This window comes from Lontra canadensis, unplaced genomic scaffold, assembly GCF_010015895.1.
Source record: "Lontra canadensis isolate GAN:19392208 unplaced genomic scaffold, GSC_riverotter_1.0 scaffold20, whole genome shotgun sequence".
Lineage (NCBI taxonomy): Eukaryota > Metazoa > Chordata > Mammalia > Carnivora > Mustelidae > Lontra > Lontra canadensis.
This window is the reverse complement of record NW_022631014.1, coordinates 2,441,398-2,461,550: the sequence shown is the minus strand read 5'-3', so window position 1 is coordinate 2,461,550 and position 20,153 is coordinate 2,441,398. Positions and strand designations below refer to the sequence as shown.

Here is a 20,153-nt window from a genome sequence, read left to right as displayed (position 1 = left end):
TTTGGGCTCCATCACTTAATGACTCATCTCAGCTCACACTATGGCACCCTCAACACATGAGAGAGTAGGTACTTGAGAAGTCAACCAAAATCATGACATTTAGCCATTCTAATGGTTACTTCTTAATACCGTGCTCCAATGTGACTCAGCTTTGCTGTATCCCGCCCTTCTCTGCTGGGTATCACACCTTCCTTTGGATGCTCCTGAGTACCTTTCTTAGTGATCACATTCCTCTAAACCACTTTCTTGAGAGATCAACCCCCCACAGATGTGTCTCTCATACTGTGCGATAATGTAATGTGCGTGCCTTCATGTTCCACCTAGTATGCCTATTTACTAATCTTGTCACTTGGGTCATATTAATAAATAATACATTTTGTGTCAGATATATCTGGAATATCCCATTTTCTCCTTTTTATAAATGATCACTGATTTTCTTCATTGACCATTAGAAGCTGCTATTTTCCTTTTCAATACTTTTGTTATCTCTGCCTCTTTTCTACTTTATTTTACTTTGTTACCTATGACCTCCCATATGCTTAAAAACCCCCCATTTGCCTACTAAATCTTAGATTATTGCTGGACTTTCCCTAGCTTAGGAACTCTCTTTCAATAAATAAATTTTAAGAAGTCATTCTAAACTGATTCCAAATAGCCACAAGTTCATCTCTCAAGGCCATTTAGTTTAGTTTTTCATGTGCCCACCTTAACCTCCATTCTGGTTAAATTCACTCAAAAGTGTATCAGACATGGCCTTTGCCTTCACACAGCTCAGAGTCTAGGAGGGGAAAAGGAACGCAATAAAGAAACAAAAGCACAGACCAATGAGCTCATAAGCACCATTTGTAACTTCCAAAGTTTCTCCTCAGTATAATCAGTCATTTTAGCAGCTTTCAAGCTAGTAAATATTCATCTCACCTCCCCTCTTGCATCAACATTAGTATGAATGTTTGCTATGAAATGCTAATACTTAGGCAAAAAAATTTGATTTTCCACATTGAGTCTGTACATATTTTTCTCAAGAACTGAAAGATGTATTTTTAAAGTAGGTTAAATAAAATTGAGTTACCATATAATTTCAAGAAATTGAAGCAATTAGATGAACATTTCAGTAGACATTTATCTAGTGAAATGTCTATGTTCTCCCTGAGCCAAATCATTCCCCACAAAATGTGTCAAATAATTACACTCAAAGCCTCATGGAATTTGGGGGAAGCCCATTGTGGAGACAAGTAGGATTGCTCAGTGGGGTTCCCAGACATTCTCCTTGTCTGCAAACAAGCTAGCTGGGATGGACCGCTGATTTTTACTGATGTAAGAGGCAGAAACTAAACTCAAATCCCCTCTAACTAGGGACCCAGGACCTCCTCCTCAGGGCACCCCATGTTTCCCACCACTTCTCTGAAAGGCTGGCACCGAAGCTCTTGGCTCTCAACAGTCTGTTTTTCTCACATTGGCAAAGCCATCACTACACTAACCCATATAAAACAAAATGCAAAAGGGGGAACCACTCCCACACCACCCCCCTCTGCAGCGCAAACCCATGATATCCTGCCTGTCCCAAGTATGCCTCTCCATAAGAGGCTGAGGCCAGAGACACAGAAACTTGCAGATCTTTCTGTCCTATGGCTTCCAGCTTGTCCAAAGTAATTGTACCATATCATTCATGACAGTAGTATGACAACTATAATCCCTGAATTGGGAACATTCCCTAATACAAATGACCAGGTGAATTCTGTTGGATATAGAGAATATCACTAAGAATGCCAGAGAAGGTCCGGTTATATGACTTTTTAAAATTCTCAGCCTGAATTCATTAATCTTCTTAATACCCATTTGTCTAGAGTCTCAATTAGTTGGTCATTCCATTGCAAAAGGGTTTTAATGTTAAATTCATCTCCCAAAATGGTTAAAATCATGTCTCCATTCTTGAAGTAATAAAACTATAATACTTTTTAGAAGAATCAGACTAATAAGTTATTAATTTCATAATGCTTTGTCCAAGGATGACAGTTACAAGAAAAAATTCAGTCCACAGGTATGTTTTAATTGGTTATAAAATATTTAAAATTTTTCTTTAAGATGGAATGACTCTGTGAAGCGTGCCATGTGTATTAGGCCTCAGTCTCTACCGTAGTCTTTCACAAGATTTCATTCATCTTATTATCCCATGGTCTCTAAAGGCAACTTAGTTGATAAATCCTGGCTTTCACTATTTGCCTTTAAGGAAATGATGATAGTGAAAATGTATAGAAAACCCCAACGACTTTTTTCTTTTAATATAGATAATATAGATGAGATAAAGTTTCTTCAATCACTTTAAGCATCTGCCTGGGCTCTTCATTTCTTATTTCACCACAGTTTTGACAAAGAGTTGGTATAGATCTCCTGGAGGCAGAAGTCAGTGTCCTCAGAAAAAGTGGCAATTTTTACAACAGTTCTCCCATTAAACAACTGCTCTCTATTAGGATTTTTGCATATGTTTCTCCCATTATGCAAACAAACAAACAAACAAAAAAGCAGGCAAAATATTTCAGAAAGTGAAAGGAAAATTATTACAATGTTCCACATTGAAAATGGAAATTCAAAGTATACAAAAATCATCTCAGATGTAATTAATATCTGATCAGTGGCTTAATGTTTTGGAGAATATGTACATATATTTTTTCAAAATGCCTTTTTTTTAAATGCCTTTAGTTATCTTAGAATATTGACCAAATTGCGATTCCCAGAAACTGAAAGATAAACAGAAAACTCAGAAAAACAGGAAATCGACCAACAGCATTCTATTTGAAGTGAAAGGGCCATTCAACACCAGCAGTAAGAACACATTCTGAGAGGGAACGAACTTGGGTAAACACAAGTTAAATTGTCTTTGACTTAAATCAAGCACAACAGAGCCAAGAAATCTATTCATCAGAATGTACACCTGAGATGTGCAGCTTTGGTACTTATGATCTGATGGTTCTGAAAAAGCAAGAAGGCTATGTTGTTTTCTCTCTCTGAATAATAAAACTTGCTAAATTGGACATCATTTCTACATTCATTTATTCATCTATTCATACCTCAAATATTTCTGGAGAACTTACTGAGTATTAGACACTCACACTACACGTGTTGGGGATGTGACGCAGGAGAGAGGCAGAGTCTGTTCCCTGATGAAAACTAAATTTTTTTCTTAAGATTTTATTTATTTATTTATTTGAGAGAGAGAGAGAGGGAGGGAGGAGGGAGAGCCCAGAAGGAGGGTGAGAGGGAGAAGTAGACTCCCACTGAGCAAAGAGCCCGATGTAGGACTTGATCCCAGGACCCTGGGATCATGACCTAAGCCAACAGCAGACGCTTAACTGACTGAGCCACCCGGGTGCCCTGAAAACTAAATTTTAATAGAGTACAGAACTATTACAAAGAAGCTAGCCTGTGAAAAAGGTGGTTTCGGATCACAGTCAATGCTAGGAAGACTACGAAGAAACTGATGTAACAGAGTGGCTGAAGATGGGCTCCTTCAGACAAGGTGGTCACAGGAGGTCTTTCTAGGTAATGTGTCTGGCACAAGTCTTCTCAAATTCGGATGCACAGGGGACTCACCTGGGGATCTTATTAAAATAAAGATTCTGATTCAGAGGGTGCTACAGGGCCTGAGATTCTGCATTTCTCAAAGGGTGATGTTGACAGATCAGGTCCTCGGACCTCACATTGAATAATAAGGACTCTAAATAAGAAATGAGAATGGTAAAAAGGATTGGGGCAGGAACGATGGAAAGAACCTAGAAGTCCATGGACGGATGAATGGATAAAGAAGATGTGGTGTATATATATACACTGGAATACTACGCAGCCATCAAAAGAAATGAAGTCTTGCCATTTGCAACGATGTGGATGGAACTGGAGGGTATTATACTGAGCAAAATAAGTAAATTAGAGAAAGACAATTATCATATGATCTCTCTGATAGGAGGAATTTGAGAGGCAGGGCAGGGGGTTGTGGGGGGAAGGGAAGGGAGGGAAAAATGAAACAAGATGGGACCGGGGAGGTAGACAAACCATAAGAACCTCTTAATTTCAGGAAACAAACTGAGGGATGCTGGGGGGTGGAGGGGCGGTAGAGGGATAGGGTGGTTGGGTTATGGACATTGGGGAGGGTATGTGCTATGGTGAGTGCTATGAAACATGTAAGCCTGATGATTCACAGATCTGTACCCCAGGGGCAAATAATACACTATATGTTTAAAAACAAACAAAAAAAGGTTTGATAAAAGGATTGGGGCAGGAGCTTTCTGTTTTTATTTTATTTATTTATTTATTTATTTGACAGAGAGACACAGTGAGAGAGGGAACACAAGCAGGGGGAATGGGAGAGGGAGAAACAGGCTTCCCTGCCAGCAGGGAACCTGAGGGAGGGCTGGATCCCAGGACCCTGGGGATCAAGACCTGAGCCACCCACGCTTTCTGTTTTGATAACAATAAGGGGTTTGGGGAAGGAACTACAACAAGCCCAACCTTTTGTCCACCTCATTCCCAAATTTCTATCATTTGTTTCATAGGATGCCCCAGAGCATGATAGAAAGATAACCTGCTCTGAGACCAGGCAGTCAGTCCTGGGCTTCAATCCTGTCTCCATCTCCTCAAAGCACTGAGGTTTTAGACAGTTCACTTGCTTTCACTTTCTTTCTCCTTTTTCTTGGTTTTTTTTTTTGTTTGTTTGTTTGTTTCTTTGTCTGTTTTACTCTTCTCCATCCTAGTAGAATCCTTGGATAATCTGGCTTATAGAAAATCATCAATAAATGATAGACACTCTAAACTGGCTGATCCAACCCCACTTCCAAGCCCTTTTTCTTTAGGCTATTTCTACTCCAAAGGTGTGAAAACTTTTAAAAATAGACTGGAGAACTTTGATTTCCTAGCCTTTCTTCCAGCTAGAGATGGCCCTGTGAAAGAGTTATAGTCAATGACATCTTGATGGAAATCCCCGGACACTCCTTCCTGCCCACAAAGGCAAAGCATCAGAAGAAGCCTTTGTTCTCTGTCTTTCAGTATCCTTTCTGTCTCACCAGAAATGAGTTCTAAAGGTGCAACAGGCATCTTAAGCCACGAGGTGACAAGAATGAGAATGAGGTGCAGGCTGGCTCAGTCGGAAGGGCATGCAACTCTTGATCTCAGGGTCGTGAGTTCAAGCCTCATGCTGGGTATAGAGGTCACTTAAATAAATAAAACTTAAAAATGAAAAGAATGAGAATGACAAGCAGCACGTGAAGACAGCAGAGCAGAAAGGCAAAAAAAGAGCCTGTGAGTGCCTACCAGTATTGCTGTCACCATTCCAAACACGGGCGACTCAACTCAGACCGCTCGCAATATGAGAAAAGAAAGCCCTTACTGATTAAGCTGCTGTTGTTAGGGTTTCACATTCTTGCAGCTAACTGTAACTGATATCTAATTGTGCGGTGCAGCTAGTCATTATTATTATTTCTTCTGAAGCCTCTTAGGAAGAGGAAAAGGCAGGAGCAATATAAAACTTCGGTCATTGTACTGAATACTGCCAACCTGTGAGGCTACCAAGAAAGCCACTGCATTTGAATACCGGTATGTATTACCACCAGGGGGAATACGAGGAGCTTCACACATCTACCCCTAAATTCTCAAGACAAATCTGAAGTGCCCACATTTTAGAAATTATAACGGTCTCCAGGTCTGGGAGCACTGATGATGTTGTGCCTCCATAATGCCTAGCTCAGTGTCAACCATCATTTCAAACCAGATCTGGGACATCCTACGAGAAATGAAACTCACTGCCTTGGGCCCTGTGCCGGGAGCATTAAGACACATATTATATACTCAACCAGTTTGAATGGAAAACTAGATTAGTATAATGAATGAACTGTTGTGAAATGGAGTTTGGAAGACGGAGATGCATGCAACTGAGTACAGAGAAAAGGGACTTCTAAAAGAAGCTGAACTCTGTCCCATAAGTGAAGGTCCTTTAATAAAATTAATTAGCAAGGGTGTCCTCTGTGACTATTATGTGCAAGGCACTCGGGAAATTCAAAGAGTACGAAGCAGGATGCCAAGTTTAAGGCCCTTCACAGTTTGAGAAAGACAAGCCGGATGAATGAAGTCAGCAGCAAACGGGGAGGACCCCCACTGTGAGCTCAGGTAAACTGATGACAAAGAAAAAAGGTAGGATTCTCCTAGTGACTAGGAGTGACAAACATGATTCAGGTGAGGGAAGATCAGAGAACTGGGTGTGGAGAAAAAAAGAGGATGCATTGTATTCGTTGAGAGTGAACAAATCAGCTTGGCTTACCCAGAGACTACAAGAAGGTTAATGTGAATGGATGTCAGAAAGTGGGTCATTTGAATGTAGAGCCGCTTTCATAAAATCACAAAGGAGAAGGTGCTGCCCCCTAGCTTCCTGGTCACACAGCCTTTCGTCTGTGCGTGCACGCCCCTCCTGTCTCCCTGTGCTGAATCCCAATTCTTGTGAGGACACTGGCCGGATGGAATTAGGGCCCACCATCACAGCTTCATTTCACCTTCATTACCTCTTTAAAGGCCCTGTCTCCAAATGCAGTAACGTGCTGAGGTGGTGAGTTTAAGGCTTACAACGTATGATTTGGGGAGCACACAATTCAGCCCATAACTGTCCCCAAGCCAGAAACTTAGAATCAGTCTTCCTTTGCCTTCATCTCTTTCAACGCCTACTTTTTCTAACGGTGAGTTCTAGCTCCACACCATATAAACTCCTTAGAAAGACATAATAAAATGTAAACTAACTGGAATTTAAATGAAAACTTGAAAAACAGAGAAAGGCATAATAAAACATTTAGGACTTAAGGTCTGCCTACCTATGTAGAGATAAACTTCAACTCCCTGACTTTCATAATCTGCTTCCAAAAGAAGGTTAACTATTTGCTAGTGCAACTCCTGAAATTAATGTCCCTCCGTTCAGTCTATCAAACTCCATTCATCTTTCAAGACTTGCTTCAGTAGTATTTTCCCCGTGAAGTTTTTGACTCTGCTCCAATTCTTGCTGGCTCCACCCTAACCTTTTCCCTTTTCTAGAAAGAATTTACCATTTCCGCCACTCTACTGTCACTGAATATACTAAATTACAAATACTGGATCTGTGTCCTTCATAAGATCATAAGCTCTTGAGGAGAGAAAAAAAAATCCCAATAAAAGAATGTACACTCTGGAGTTTGATTATATGAATGTAAGTTTTAGTTCTATTAAGATATTTTTTACACTGTCAATTTTATCAAGTTACTTAAATTCACTGGTAAATGTGAATAATACCTAATTCATACGGTTGTAATGAGAAATAAATGAAGTTTCGTTAGCATGAAATAGAGACTGAATAATGGCTAGCTATTAAAATAAAACAGAATATAACCATGACCACTATCTTTTACTGAGCATATTCTATATCCTGTCTTATGTGATTTGCATATATTACTTCTTATAAACCTGATAAAATTGATTCATATACTGGGACTCACAAAAGGGGACCCAGTGGCCTGACATTGACACCTATGCCAGCCTGCACTTAAGGGGAATTCCTGTCATGGAATCCAAACATACTCCAAGCACAATTCTCCCAATCAGCTTTAGTTAGCTTACCTTACCCTAAAACAAAGGACCTTGCAAGCCTCTTAAGGAAATCCCCTACCTCCTTGCTGATCATGACCTGGTTTCCATGGTCCTCCTTCTTCCTAGAAAACTCATTCTTGCCCAATATCCCTCAGAGACAGTGACCCACTGCTTGTGAGGACTCCCAATCCATGGAGTGTCTTCCTTGAATAAAGGGCATCAAGCCCGTTACTCAATTGTATCATTTTTGTCATTTGACAAACTGAAACAAATGCAGGTATGTACAATTACCCCATGTTATAGATGAGAGAACTCAGTCTCTGAGAAGATAAGCACCAAGTCTAAGATCTATTACCGAGCACGTGGTGGAACCAGGATTTGAGCTAAAGTATGGATGATCCAAAGCACACGGTCTCCATTCTGACATCCCCAAACAATAGTTCAAATCTGGAGGCAGAGTGGGTGCTCAGTAAGTAGTTGTTGAATTACTTAATCCACTAATAACCTACTTTTAAGTGGCATTAAAATAATTCTTAATGATAGTGAAAGAGGTGAACAAGGTTCCACCTTATGCACTCAGTAATGCTTAGACATAGATGTAGAAGTTAGTGGTTTACACACATTTTTAAAATAGAAGTAAAATATGTATCCAAAACAAAGGAGGGTATTGGGCGGTAAAAATCACAAGATTTCCACTGCAGTCCCCCATAATCTCCCTCTGTCCCTCGCTTTCCCTCTCCTCTACCTCTCCCCACCCCCACACACCCCAGATCCCCTAGCTGAGAGCTACAGAGTGCACAAACAGTGCTTTGCATTTTATGTTAATCTCCCATCAATGCTGTTCCTTGTATCCCACACCTTGCTAGCCTTTTCTGTAAAATGTTTTTCCTCATTTCAAGTAAAACCCCAAACAATATAGACATTAATGATTAAAGTATTTTTTTTTAAATAGAAGTGCACAATTTATACCTTAAGGACCATCACCTGAGCTTTGATAGGAAATTAATTTAATTAACACAAATCTTACTTCCACAACCCAGTGAACTTCAGTGATATATCTGTCTGAGATGCAATATCGGGTCGAGTCAGGCTACATGCTCACTTAGAGTTCTCTAGTGCTATGAGACAAATATTGTTCCAGTTACACAGTGACATTTCAATGATTTTCAAATACTTATCCTGAAGTTCTAAAAATACCATATGCTAAGATGTGCCTTTCCTGCAAGACATGCCATCAACGGGTGAATTTTAACGTATTTTTCCTCTATGAAGTGCAGGTAAAAAAAAAAGAAGGAAAGAAAGAAAGAAGGAAAGAAAGAAGGAAAGAAAGAAAGAAAGAAAGAAAGAAAGAAAGAAAGAAAGAAAGAAGGAGATATTTATTTTTTTAAGAACATTTATAATCATGTTGACTTACCACAGTTTGCTTCTATAAAAATACTATATAGTTTTGTGGGACATTTATAATAAGGTAGCAATGAAAAATGTTCTTAAGTTTCATTACATAGCAGAAATATAGTAGAGTAATAATAGAAATAATAGAAATAATACATAATCTCATATAAAGTAATAATCGTTTGAGGAAAAAGTTATAAAGCTATAAAAAATTTTAGGGGCTGCTATCAAGTATTTCAAAATTCCTAAACCATATTTTGCATTATATAATTAATGGTAAAAGTGTTTTGTTGATATTTTTTGCTTTAAACTTTGTAAGAGATGGAACATGATTATACATGTTCCCTAAATAAATCGGAGTATTACTGAGCATAACTGAACATCATTTATTTAAATATAAATGTAAAACTCATTTTTAAGACAGAACTCTGAATCAGTAAAATTGTTATTGGTTCCAGAGTATTCAAATGCATGCACTCCACCCCCGAATTGTGGGTATAGTCTTTCAAGTGTAAGCAGTTCTGTTAGTGTATCACACTTGGCCTCTCTTTGCTTCTTTACTCACTTCATCCCATGAAAAGAGGAGGAACTTAATTGGTTGAGTTTGGAAGGACATGTTGGTATGTCCAGGGCAGCCCCTTTCTCTTTAAGGCTCAACTGCCTTTGGGCAACACCTGATCTGCTCTGGTCCTTGAGCTTGAAATGCTAACTTGGTGAGCTCTGCCTTGCCTCATTATAGATCTGTTTGTGACTGAGGGATAGCTTTGCCTAAATTTGGAGCTCACAAAAGGGAAGCTCACTTGCTGTAGATATATGTCAGACCCTCTGTTATCAGTTTCATCAGAAAGAAAGGTGATATGCTGGTCCCCTATCTGCTTTATTCTTACTTCCTTATGAGTTGGACCAGCACTGGGGTGGAGAAAAGGAGTGTTTTAGTTGAGCTCTTTCAAACCCCAAATGAGTAAGTGTATTTTGCTCCTTTTATCAATTTTCAGTCTTCCAAGACAGGGATTTCTCCCTTTCTGCAAACATAACAGATCTAAGACAAAGGTTGATGAGTTAAATTTTAAAAAACCATTAAGCATAATTCTCATTTTCAAAGCAAGTCAATTAAATTGCTCTCTCTGAAGAAAAAAAAGTACTCACATACTTCTTTTTAGTTTTGTATTTCTATCCATCTACACATACATGGGAGTGTACCTAATATACACATATACATTTAATACAGGAATAATGATTTCATGCAAATAATCCTTACTGCGGCATAATAAATATATATATATGTGTGTGTGTGTGTGTGTGTGTGTGTATATATATATATATTTGATCTTTATCTCCTATTCCTGGCAAACAACCCTATAACTCTTGGAATCTCTGAGATGGTGAGTATCTTTCATACACTAAAGAATGACTGGTGGCTGGGGAGGTCCCTAAATAGCTTCAGTGGTGAAAGACCTAGGCAAAATTAGACAGTTGGAACTTTCACAAGCCCCCCCAACCTTCTGGGAGAGGAGAGGAGCTGGAGACTGAGTTAATCACCAATGGTCAATGATGTGGTCAATCATGTTTACATAGTGAAACCTTGATAAAAATGCCTGAACAGCAGGCTTTGGAGACCTTCTGAGCTGGTAAACATACTGAGGTCCTGGGAGCCTGGCACACACAGAGAGAGCATGGCAGCTCCATATCCTTCCCCCCCATGCCTTGCCCTACCTGTCCTTTCCATTATGCTGTTGCTGAGTGTATCCTTTGTAACGAAGTAAGTAAAGTGTTTCCCTGGGCGCTGTGAGCTGTTCCAACAAATAATCAAATTTGAAAAGGGGGATGTGGAGGAGCCCGCAACTTTATAGCCAAGTCAGACAGAAAAGTTCGGGAACCCTGGGCACCTGGTATTTGTGACTGGCGTCTGGGGTAAGGGCAGTCTTGTGGGAATGAGCTCATATACCTGTGGCATCTGACACTAACTCTGAGCAATGTCAGAGCTGAATGAGATGATAGGACCCCCAGCTGGTGTCCAGAAAGTTGTAGAACTGGTTCTTGGTATGGAGAAAACTCACACATGTGGTGTCACAAGTGCTGTGAGCAAATACAGTTCATACTTACCTTCTGAATTCCTATAACACCAAAAACAAACAAACAAAAACCACTAAAGACAAAAACTGCGCACAATGACTCCCACATTTCCTTTCCTCTCACTTATCAGGTATTAACGTACTCTAATATCCAAGTAACTTTAACTGTAAGACTGTTCTTTCCTTATGTATGTAAAAATATGCCTCACTATTTAGTCATGCAAACACACAGGAAAACAGATGTGTATTTGCAAATATTTTAAATGATGGAAGTGGGGGTAGGGGCACCACACCGGAATAGTTCTCCCTTCATGTTGTCATTTCAAGAGACATTATATATTTAAAACACTCCCATGCATGTTTTAAAAGAGCTGGAGTAAAAGAGTTCATTCTTACAAAGACATGATCGTTGAAATGTCAAATAGCCTGTTCTCATAAAGAATTTACTACATAGGACATCCCTGCAATGACGATTGTTTTTTCTCTGGTCACCAAAGTATCTAATTCTACTCCTATTTAAATAAATGAAACAATATCGACATGTTTTCAGTGTCAATTTTTGTCACTTTGCATGAATCGCAAGGAATTTCTTCATAAGTATAAATAGAAAGTAAAAGGAAAGCAACATAGAGTCTTAGAATGCTTTAAAGATCATCGGAAAGCCTCTCTGTGCCTTAAAACAAATTATCATACTGTTGTTTACAGTAAGATACAGATACACATTTGTTTGTGACAGTCCACTCTAGTAACCACTAAACCTGATTCTTAATATTGCACATGAAATTCACTTCTAAGTTTTGAGCTACTGCACTTTAGATAAAACCGAGAGATACACTTTCAATCACATCATTTTGAGTTCACTTATTGCTATCGACTCATTTTCTTCCCCAGTAAAACAAGGTGGTGTGACTCTTCATACTCTAGTAAACTATTTTCCTTCCTCATCCTATTTGCATAGGAATATGAACTTCTGGTTCCTGTCAAATGAGTCTTTATTACCAAGATGAGAATGTAAATTCATGTAATGTCTCTGTGATTTTGGAATAGGCACCAAATACTGACTGCTAATGGTTATGAATATTTATCAGTTGCTGTTATTAAAAAGACGGTTTTTTTTTCCTCCCAGAGTTTTTGAGTACACAATTTCAAAATGTTACTCCATCTGTCAATGTTTTCTGAAAACAGTACCAACCTTCTTTTTTATCTTCTGGAGTAATCTTCACTTTTGTATCTGTTATATCTTTGAATGAAGCCAGAAAAAGTACCACATCTCCTTTCTCATTCTTTATAGGAACAATATCCAATAGGCACCAAAATGGAGACCCTGAAATGGTAATAAAAACACAAATCAACCACTGCCTCATGGTTTTTCTATGAAAATCTCAATCATTAGTGGCGCAGTTAATAAAGTCCTTACTGTTTCCTTCTATCCCACACCTCCCCTCCAAAATCTTAAAAATGTCAGTTTTCAGATTCCATAAATGTCTGGCCCATATGCATATCTCTCCATTCCCAAATGAAATGCTTTCTTTGAAAATAAGGCTGTATTTTAAACAAAAACACTTGTCTGTGCTGAGATATTTCTGCTTATGTAATTTAAACTGTATTTCTTTTTTGAACTTGTTGATGTTGAAGCATTCCACTTTATGAAACATTGCCCCTACCCACCCCCAGCGTGCACGAGTTGCTAAATAAAGACCTTTGTTTCACACAAATTTGCTGGAGGTTTATTTAGTCAATTTAAAAATCAATGATTGGCCACCAGAATGGCTAAAGTAAAAAAAAGATGGAAAATACCAAGTTTTGGGGAAAATGCATACTCACTTGAACTCTCATACATTAGTGGCTGGTTGCAAATTAGTACATATATACCTTAAAAACTGTCCAGCAGTATTAAGATAAATTCCCACAATAAACATGAGGCAGCACTGTGAATGAACATTATACAATAACTGGCATCAGAGGGATGAATGTCACTGACATAATATTGAGCAAAAGTAGCCAGTCACAAATGAGGAGAATGCATTTACATTAAGTACGAAATAGACAAAACTCACCTACAGTGTTAAAAGTCCCGTTGACGGTTTGGGAGATTGTGATTCAAAGGGGACACAGGTTGGGGAGTTCTGGGATCCTGGTCAAGTTTTGCTTTATGACCTTTATGTTAATTACACAGGAGTGTTCAAGTTTTGAAAACCCACCAAACTCTACACTTATGCAAGTCTCTTTTTCCGTATATATGTTTTACTTCAAGAACATATTTTTTAAAGATTTCATTAATTTGCTTGTCAGAGAGACAAAGAAAGCACAAGCAGGGGGAGTGGCAGGCAGAGGGAGAAGCAGGCTCCTCCCTAAGCAAGGAGCCCGATGCGGGACTCCATCCCAGGACCTCGGGATCATGACCTGGGCTGAAGGCAGATACCACCCAGGAGTCCCTCAGTAACATATTTTCGAAAGGGATAATCAAGTTCAATTCTATGTTTTGAGCAAAAGATCCCTGAAAATACCATTAGTAGCTTCAGATTCAAACCTAAGGCTCATATTTTGAAATGTATTTATATATCTTAAAATATGCATTTTAAGAATATATAAAAATCCTTATACTAGATTTCCTACTAAAAAGCATTCCTGGGCAAAAAAGAAAAAAAAAAAAGAAAATGGAAAAAAGTTATTGCTTAAAAACAAAACTATTAATCTTTTAATTTTTTTTTTTTAATTTGACAGACAGAGATCACAAGCAGGCAGAGAGGCAGGCAGAGGAAGAGGGAAGCAGACTCCCTGCTGAGCAGAGAGCCCGATACAGGGCTCGATCCCAGGACCCTGAGATCATGACCTGAGCCAAAGGCACTGAGCCACCACTGAGCCACCCAGGCACCCCTCAAAACTATTAATCTATTTACATATGTTTTTCCTTCATTTTTCTTCTGATGGAGGGAAAAACCCTTAATAGTGTGAATTTCCACCTTATTTGGGTGATGATTTCAAATTTGGGTACAAGACAAAAGTAACAGCCAAAAATACCCTTGATGGGCACCTGGGTGGCTCAGTCATTAAGCGGCTGCCTTCGGCACAGGTAGTGATCCCAGGTTCCTGGGATTGAGCCCCACATCAGGCTCCCTGCTAGGTGGAAAGCCTCCTTCTCCCTCTCCTGCTCCCCCTGCTTATGTTCCTGTTCTCGCTGTCTCTCTCTGTCAAATAAATAAAAAAAATCTTAAAAAAAAAAAAAAAAGGAAATGCCCTTGATACTTCTTGATACTTTAAGTTGTTTTGTATATACTGTATTAGATCTCACAATTTCCCAAACAACAGATGTACCCATCCAACCTTGGAATCTATCAAGAGTTTTTTTCTTACTTAAGCACACGATGAAGGAGTTGATATAGGGGTCATCTGACATAAAAATCACATTTTATTAGAGTTGCTGTTGTACTTTTTGAAAAGTGTGTTTGAATACACAGATAATAAGCATATGTAGTGCGGATGGAGTACGTACCCGATCTGGGCATCCTCCTAACAGCTTGAGCACCATGAATTCTTCCATGTTCTCTTGACTGAAATCTATGGCTTCCTTTCATTCATATTCTTAAATATCCGTGCCACAGCAATGCCATTTCAATCTCCCATCACCAGGCTCTGGGAGACCTGAGATCTAACCATAGCTCCCACATTAACTAGCCCAGGACCATGGAGGACTCAGATTAACTTCTCTTCTCCAATTAACTTGGTTCCCTCAATTGCAATACTCTCATATCCATCAGTCCACTGGTAGAAAGAGCAACTCAAAAACCATGAGGCAATAAATCAACTCTATTGTCTATGACTAATGGGGAAACCTTATAAATGAGCCATATCCCTGGCCAAACACTACTATCCTCATCATCCCAGAATGGCCCTTAATTCTAACTTTTTCTATAGCCACTGTTTTGAGGTGGGAGCTGTTTTCACTAATGCTGTGCTACAGCAGGAACAAAAAGACCCATTAGGGCAAGCTATCAATCAGACCCTAGACATAGTAACAGTGGGGACGTGGAAAACAGTATGAATCTGATATTTTGGATCACATTTTAAAGCATCTCTCTGTCAATTATCTTGCAAAAACATCACCCAAATCAGAACAGAGGCTGTTAATTTTCTTGAAAATCCATTTTATCTGAGCACTCAGTCAAGCATCATTATTGTCTCCACAGAGCCTTTGAACAGGGGCACCAAAGTATTTTAGAGAGAGGCAAAAGTGTGTCAGGTGAGAGAGAGCCAAGAGAGTGCTGCCCACCAGACAGTATCTCAAATCACACAGCATTCCTTTCACATCATGTTCCAGGAAGTTGAAACATCACTTTAAGATTTGTCTTTTAAGTTACAATGAGGTGTAACCTTGGACATTTTGTAAATTCAGTTCATTAACATGGGTCCCTATAATTTCAAATTTTGTAATGATTTGGCATGCATTAGGCTGATGTCTCCCTTTCTATTGCACATATGACAAAAAACTGTATAGAGGCACACCTCGGATATACTGTGGGTTTGGTTCCAGACCACCCCAATGAAGTAAATATCACAATAAAGTGAGCTAAAGAATTTTTTAAAAATATTTATTTATTTATCTATTTATTTTAGAGAGAAAGAGAAACAGTAAGGGGAGGAGGAGAGAGAGAGAGCACGAGCTCCTGAAGCAGACTCCCCAACCGAGCTCAGAGCCTGAAGCAGGGCTTGTTCCCAGGACGCTGAGATGGAAACCTGAGCAGAAACCAAGAATTGGCCGCCCAACCAACTGAGCCACCCAAGTGCCCTGGGTTAAATGACAATTTTTGGTTTCCAGTGCATATAAAAGTTATGTTTACACTATACAGTAGTCTGTTAAGTGTGCAGTAGCATTGTGTCTAAAAAGACAATGTACATGCCTTAATTAAAAATATTTATTTCCCTAAGAAAAGTGCTAACCATCATCTGAGGTCTCAATGAGTTGTCATCTTTTTTGCTAGTGGAAAGTCTTGCCTTGATGTTGATGGCTGCTGAGTGATCAAAGGAGGTTGGTCGCTGAAAGCTGGGGTGGCAGTGGCAATTTCTTAATATAAGACAACAATGAGATTTGCCACATCAATTGACTCTTCCTTTCTTGAGTGATTTCTCTGTAGCATGCGGTGCTGTTTGATAGCATTTTACCCATAGTAGAGTCTTTCAAAATTGGTGTCAATCCTCTCAAACCCTCCTGCTGTTTTATCAACTAAGTTTATGTAATACTCTAAATCCTTTGTTGTTATTTCAACAATCTTCAAAGCATCTTCACCAGGAGAAGTTTCCATCTCAAGAACCACTTTCTTTGCTCATCCTCAAGAATCATCTCTTTATCCATTAAGGTTTTATCATGAGATTGCAACAGTTCAGTCCTATCTTCAGGCTCCATTTCCAAGTCTAGTTCTCTTGCTATTTCCACCATATCCGCAGTGACTTTCTCCACTAAAGTCTTGAAACCTTCCCAGTTGTCCATGAGGGTTGGAATCAGCTTCTTCCAAACTCCTGTTAACGTTGATATTTTGACCTTCCCTCTTAATGGCATTTAGAATGGTGAATTCTTTCCAGGTTTCAAAGTACTTTTCCCAGATGCATCAGAGGAATCACTCACTATCTATGACAGCTACAACCTTACAAAATGTGTTTCTTTTTTTTTTTTCCCCAAAGATTTACTTATTTTAGCCAAATGCAGAGCCTGACACAGGACTCTATCTCAGGATCCTGCAATCACGACCTGAGCAGAAATCAAGAGTTGAAGACTTAACCAACCGAGGGAGCCAGGTACCCCCAAATTGTGTTTTTTTTTTTTTATAATTTTATTTTATTTATTTGACAGACCAAGATCACAAATAGGCAGAGTCAGGCAGAGAGAGAGAGAGAGAGAGAGAGAGAGGGAGGAGGAAGCAGGCTCCCCGCAGAGCAGAGAGCCCGATGCGGGGCTCGATCCCAGGACCCTGAGATCATGACCTGAGCCAAAGGCAGAGGCTTTAACCCACTGAGCCACCCAGGCACCCCCCAAATTGTGTTTCTTAAATAAGAAGACCTGAAAGTCAAAATTACTCTTTGAGGGGAACCTCTGTCAAATAAATAAGTAAATATTTTTTTAAAGGATTTTATTTATTTATTTGACAGAGAGAGATCACAAGTAGGCAGAGAGGCAGGCAGAGAGAGGAAGGGAAGCAGGCTCCCCACTGAGCAGAGAGCCCAATGTGGGGCTCACTCCCAGGACCCTGAGATCATGACCTGAGCTGAAGGCAGAGGCTTTAACCCACTGAGCCACCCAGGCACCCCTAAATAAATAAATCTTAAAAAAAAAATTACTCTTTGATTCATGGGCTGCAGAATGGATGTAATGTTAGCAGGCATGAAAACTTTAATCTTATTGTACATCTCTATCAGAGCTCTTGGATGACCAGCTGCATTATTAATAAGCAGTAATACTTTGAAAGGAATCTTTTTTCTGTAAGTCTCAACAGTGGGTTTAAAATTAAAATATTCAGTAAACCATATTATAAACAGAAGTGCTATCATCCAGACTTTGTTGTTGCATGGTATAGAGCAGGTGGAGTAGATCTAGCATGATTCTTAAGGGCCCTGGGATTTTTCTTGGAATGGTCAATGAGTATTAGCTTCAACGTAAAGTCACCAGCTGCACTAACCCCGAAAAAGAGGTCAGCCTGTACTTTGAAGCTCTGAAGCCAGACATTAACTTCTCCTCTCCAGCTATGAAAATCCTAGATGCCATCTTCTTCCAGTAGAAGGCTGTGTTATCTACATGAAAATCTGTTACTTAGCACAGCCTCCTTCAATAGTTATCTTAGCTAGATCTTCTGGATCTCCTGCTGCAGCTTCTACATCAGCACTGGCTGTTTCCCCATGCACTTTGATGTTATGGAGATGGCTGCTTCCCTTAAACTTCATGAACCCATCTCTGCTGGCTGCAAAGTTTTCTTTTGCAGCTTCCTCACTTCTCCCAACCTTCACAGAATCGAAGAAAGTTAGGACCTTCCCCTGGATTAGGCATTGGCTTAAGGGAATGTTTGGTTGGTTTGAACTTCTATCCAGACCACTCAGACTCTCCTCCTATCAGCAATGAGGCTGTTTTACTTTCTTAGCACTCACATGTTCACGGCAGTAGCACTTTTAATTTTCTTCCAGAACTTCCTTGCATTCACAACTTAGCTGTTTGGCACAAGAGGGTTAGTTTTTGGCCTATTTTGACTTTCAACATCCTTCCTCACTAAACTTAATGATTTCTAGCTTTTTGATTTAAAGTGAGAGACATGCAACTCTTCCTTTCATGTGAATACTTAGAGACCACTGTAGGGTTGTTAACTGACCTAATTACAATATCATTGTGTCTCAGGAAGTAGAGGAGCCCAAGAAATGAGCGAGAGACAGGGAACGGCCAAGTAGTGGAGGAGTTTGAACACACACATTTATTGATTTAAGTTTGCCACCTTATACAGGCAATGTTGGTGGTATTCCAAAACAATTAAAATAGTAATATGAAAGGTCACCAATCGTGGTCACCAAAACAAATATAATAATAGTGAAAAGGTCTGAAATATTGGGAGAATGGCCAAAATGTGACATACAGGTACAAAGTGAGCAAATGTTACGAAAATGGCACAACAGAGTTGCTCTATCTAGGGTTGCTACAAACCTTTGATTTGTAAAAAGCACAATTATCTGTGAAGCACCATAAAGTAAAGCGCAATAAAAGGAGGTATGCCAGTATGAGCGAAACAGTTGAAGGGAGGTACTGGTTTCTTTCTTTCCTCCCTCCTTCCCTTCTTCCTTTCTTCCTTCAGCTTCTCCTTCAGATTTATCCACAACAGCCTTACAGACATACCTTTGGCTACCTCTAAAATTAGAAAGCAAAGCATACGCCACTTGTTTCTTCCCAAAAAAGAGGATAGATGCCAAAACTTACCATGCAGGTAGGCAAGACCCTTCACAATGTGATCACTTATCCATCCTTTCCCTGCTTTCCTCAATTTCTCTACCAGGCCCTCTGCCCTGACTCTCTGACGATATCTCCATCCTTGCATGACTATAATCATTCAAAGCTACTCCCCAAGGCTGGCCTCTTCCTCTCCATCCGACAGGCGTAGTAATGATCACACAACACCTTCCGGTCAACAGCAATTCAAGTCTGGTTGCGATAAATCTCTTAGAAGGCTAAGGTGGGAGGCAGCACATCCCTCAGCCTCAAATTCAGAGGATTCTTAAAACAGGTTAAAGGGCAGAAATCCTGGGTCAATTTTAAGTCCTTCTGTGTATAGCAGCAGTAATTACCATGTGGGCTGGTGAGTGCTAAAACAGATGAGGCTCTGCCAGGATTTAAGTTAATAACACCTTTGACTTCCATGGATAAATACAATTCGTGGGGAGGAAACAGGATTTATACCCTACATGGTAAAATGTATTTTGGGGATTGTATAAATAATTACACAGCGCTCAAATCCAGTGGAATGTCCCATGTCTCCACTTCCTTCTTCTTCTTCTTCATTGGGAAACAAGAGTGTCGGAGAATTTGACTTGCTATTTGTATTGTAAGAAGACTTAGGTGCTTCCTCCTCACCCACAAAAGGTTAAATTTGGCAATAAGCAAAAACGAAGGATAAGGTTTCCAGTATGAGTTCAAGGTTTAATAACGTAATATAAGGAGGTCAGATATAAAAGTAAATCGAATTGTGAGCTCTTCCTTTCTCTTTAGTGACTCTGCTGTCCTGATGAGATTCAAATTGCATTTCCCAGTGTAACTCAGTAGCAGAAAGGGGGATACAGACACTGCATAGCCTCACATTTCTTCTATCAAGCAGGACTTTGATTGGATTTTTTATGATAAATATGTGTGACATATAATCTTTGAAATTATTACTACAGTAATGTAATACCCTAAGTGTTAACAGCATCAACACTATGCGACCTAAACACTTTCAGGCGCTCTTCATACTTCACACTAAATCTGATGAGTCTGGTTCCCAGAAACCATTGTCTCGATGCTACTTATCCATGATGTAGTGATGAGTTTGGTAGTTTTTAGAAATTAGTCCAGGAGGTAGGTAATGAGGCAGGGGTGGGAAA

At 39.5% G+C, this 20,153-nt stretch overlaps 1 protein-coding gene across 1 annotated transcript in view; it reads right to left on the bottom strand.

Moving 5' to 3' along the window:
* Positions 1–20,153, bottom strand: part of KCNH8 (potassium voltage-gated channel subfamily H member 8) — a 391,780-nt gene that overhangs the window by 212,835 nt on the left and 158,792 nt on the right. The window contains exon 3 of the mRNA XM_032860933.1: positions 12,244–12,375. Coding sequence (XP_032716824.1) covers positions 12,244–12,375 — 132 coding nt within the window. The remainder of the gene's footprint in view (positions 1–12,243; positions 12,376–20,153) is intronic.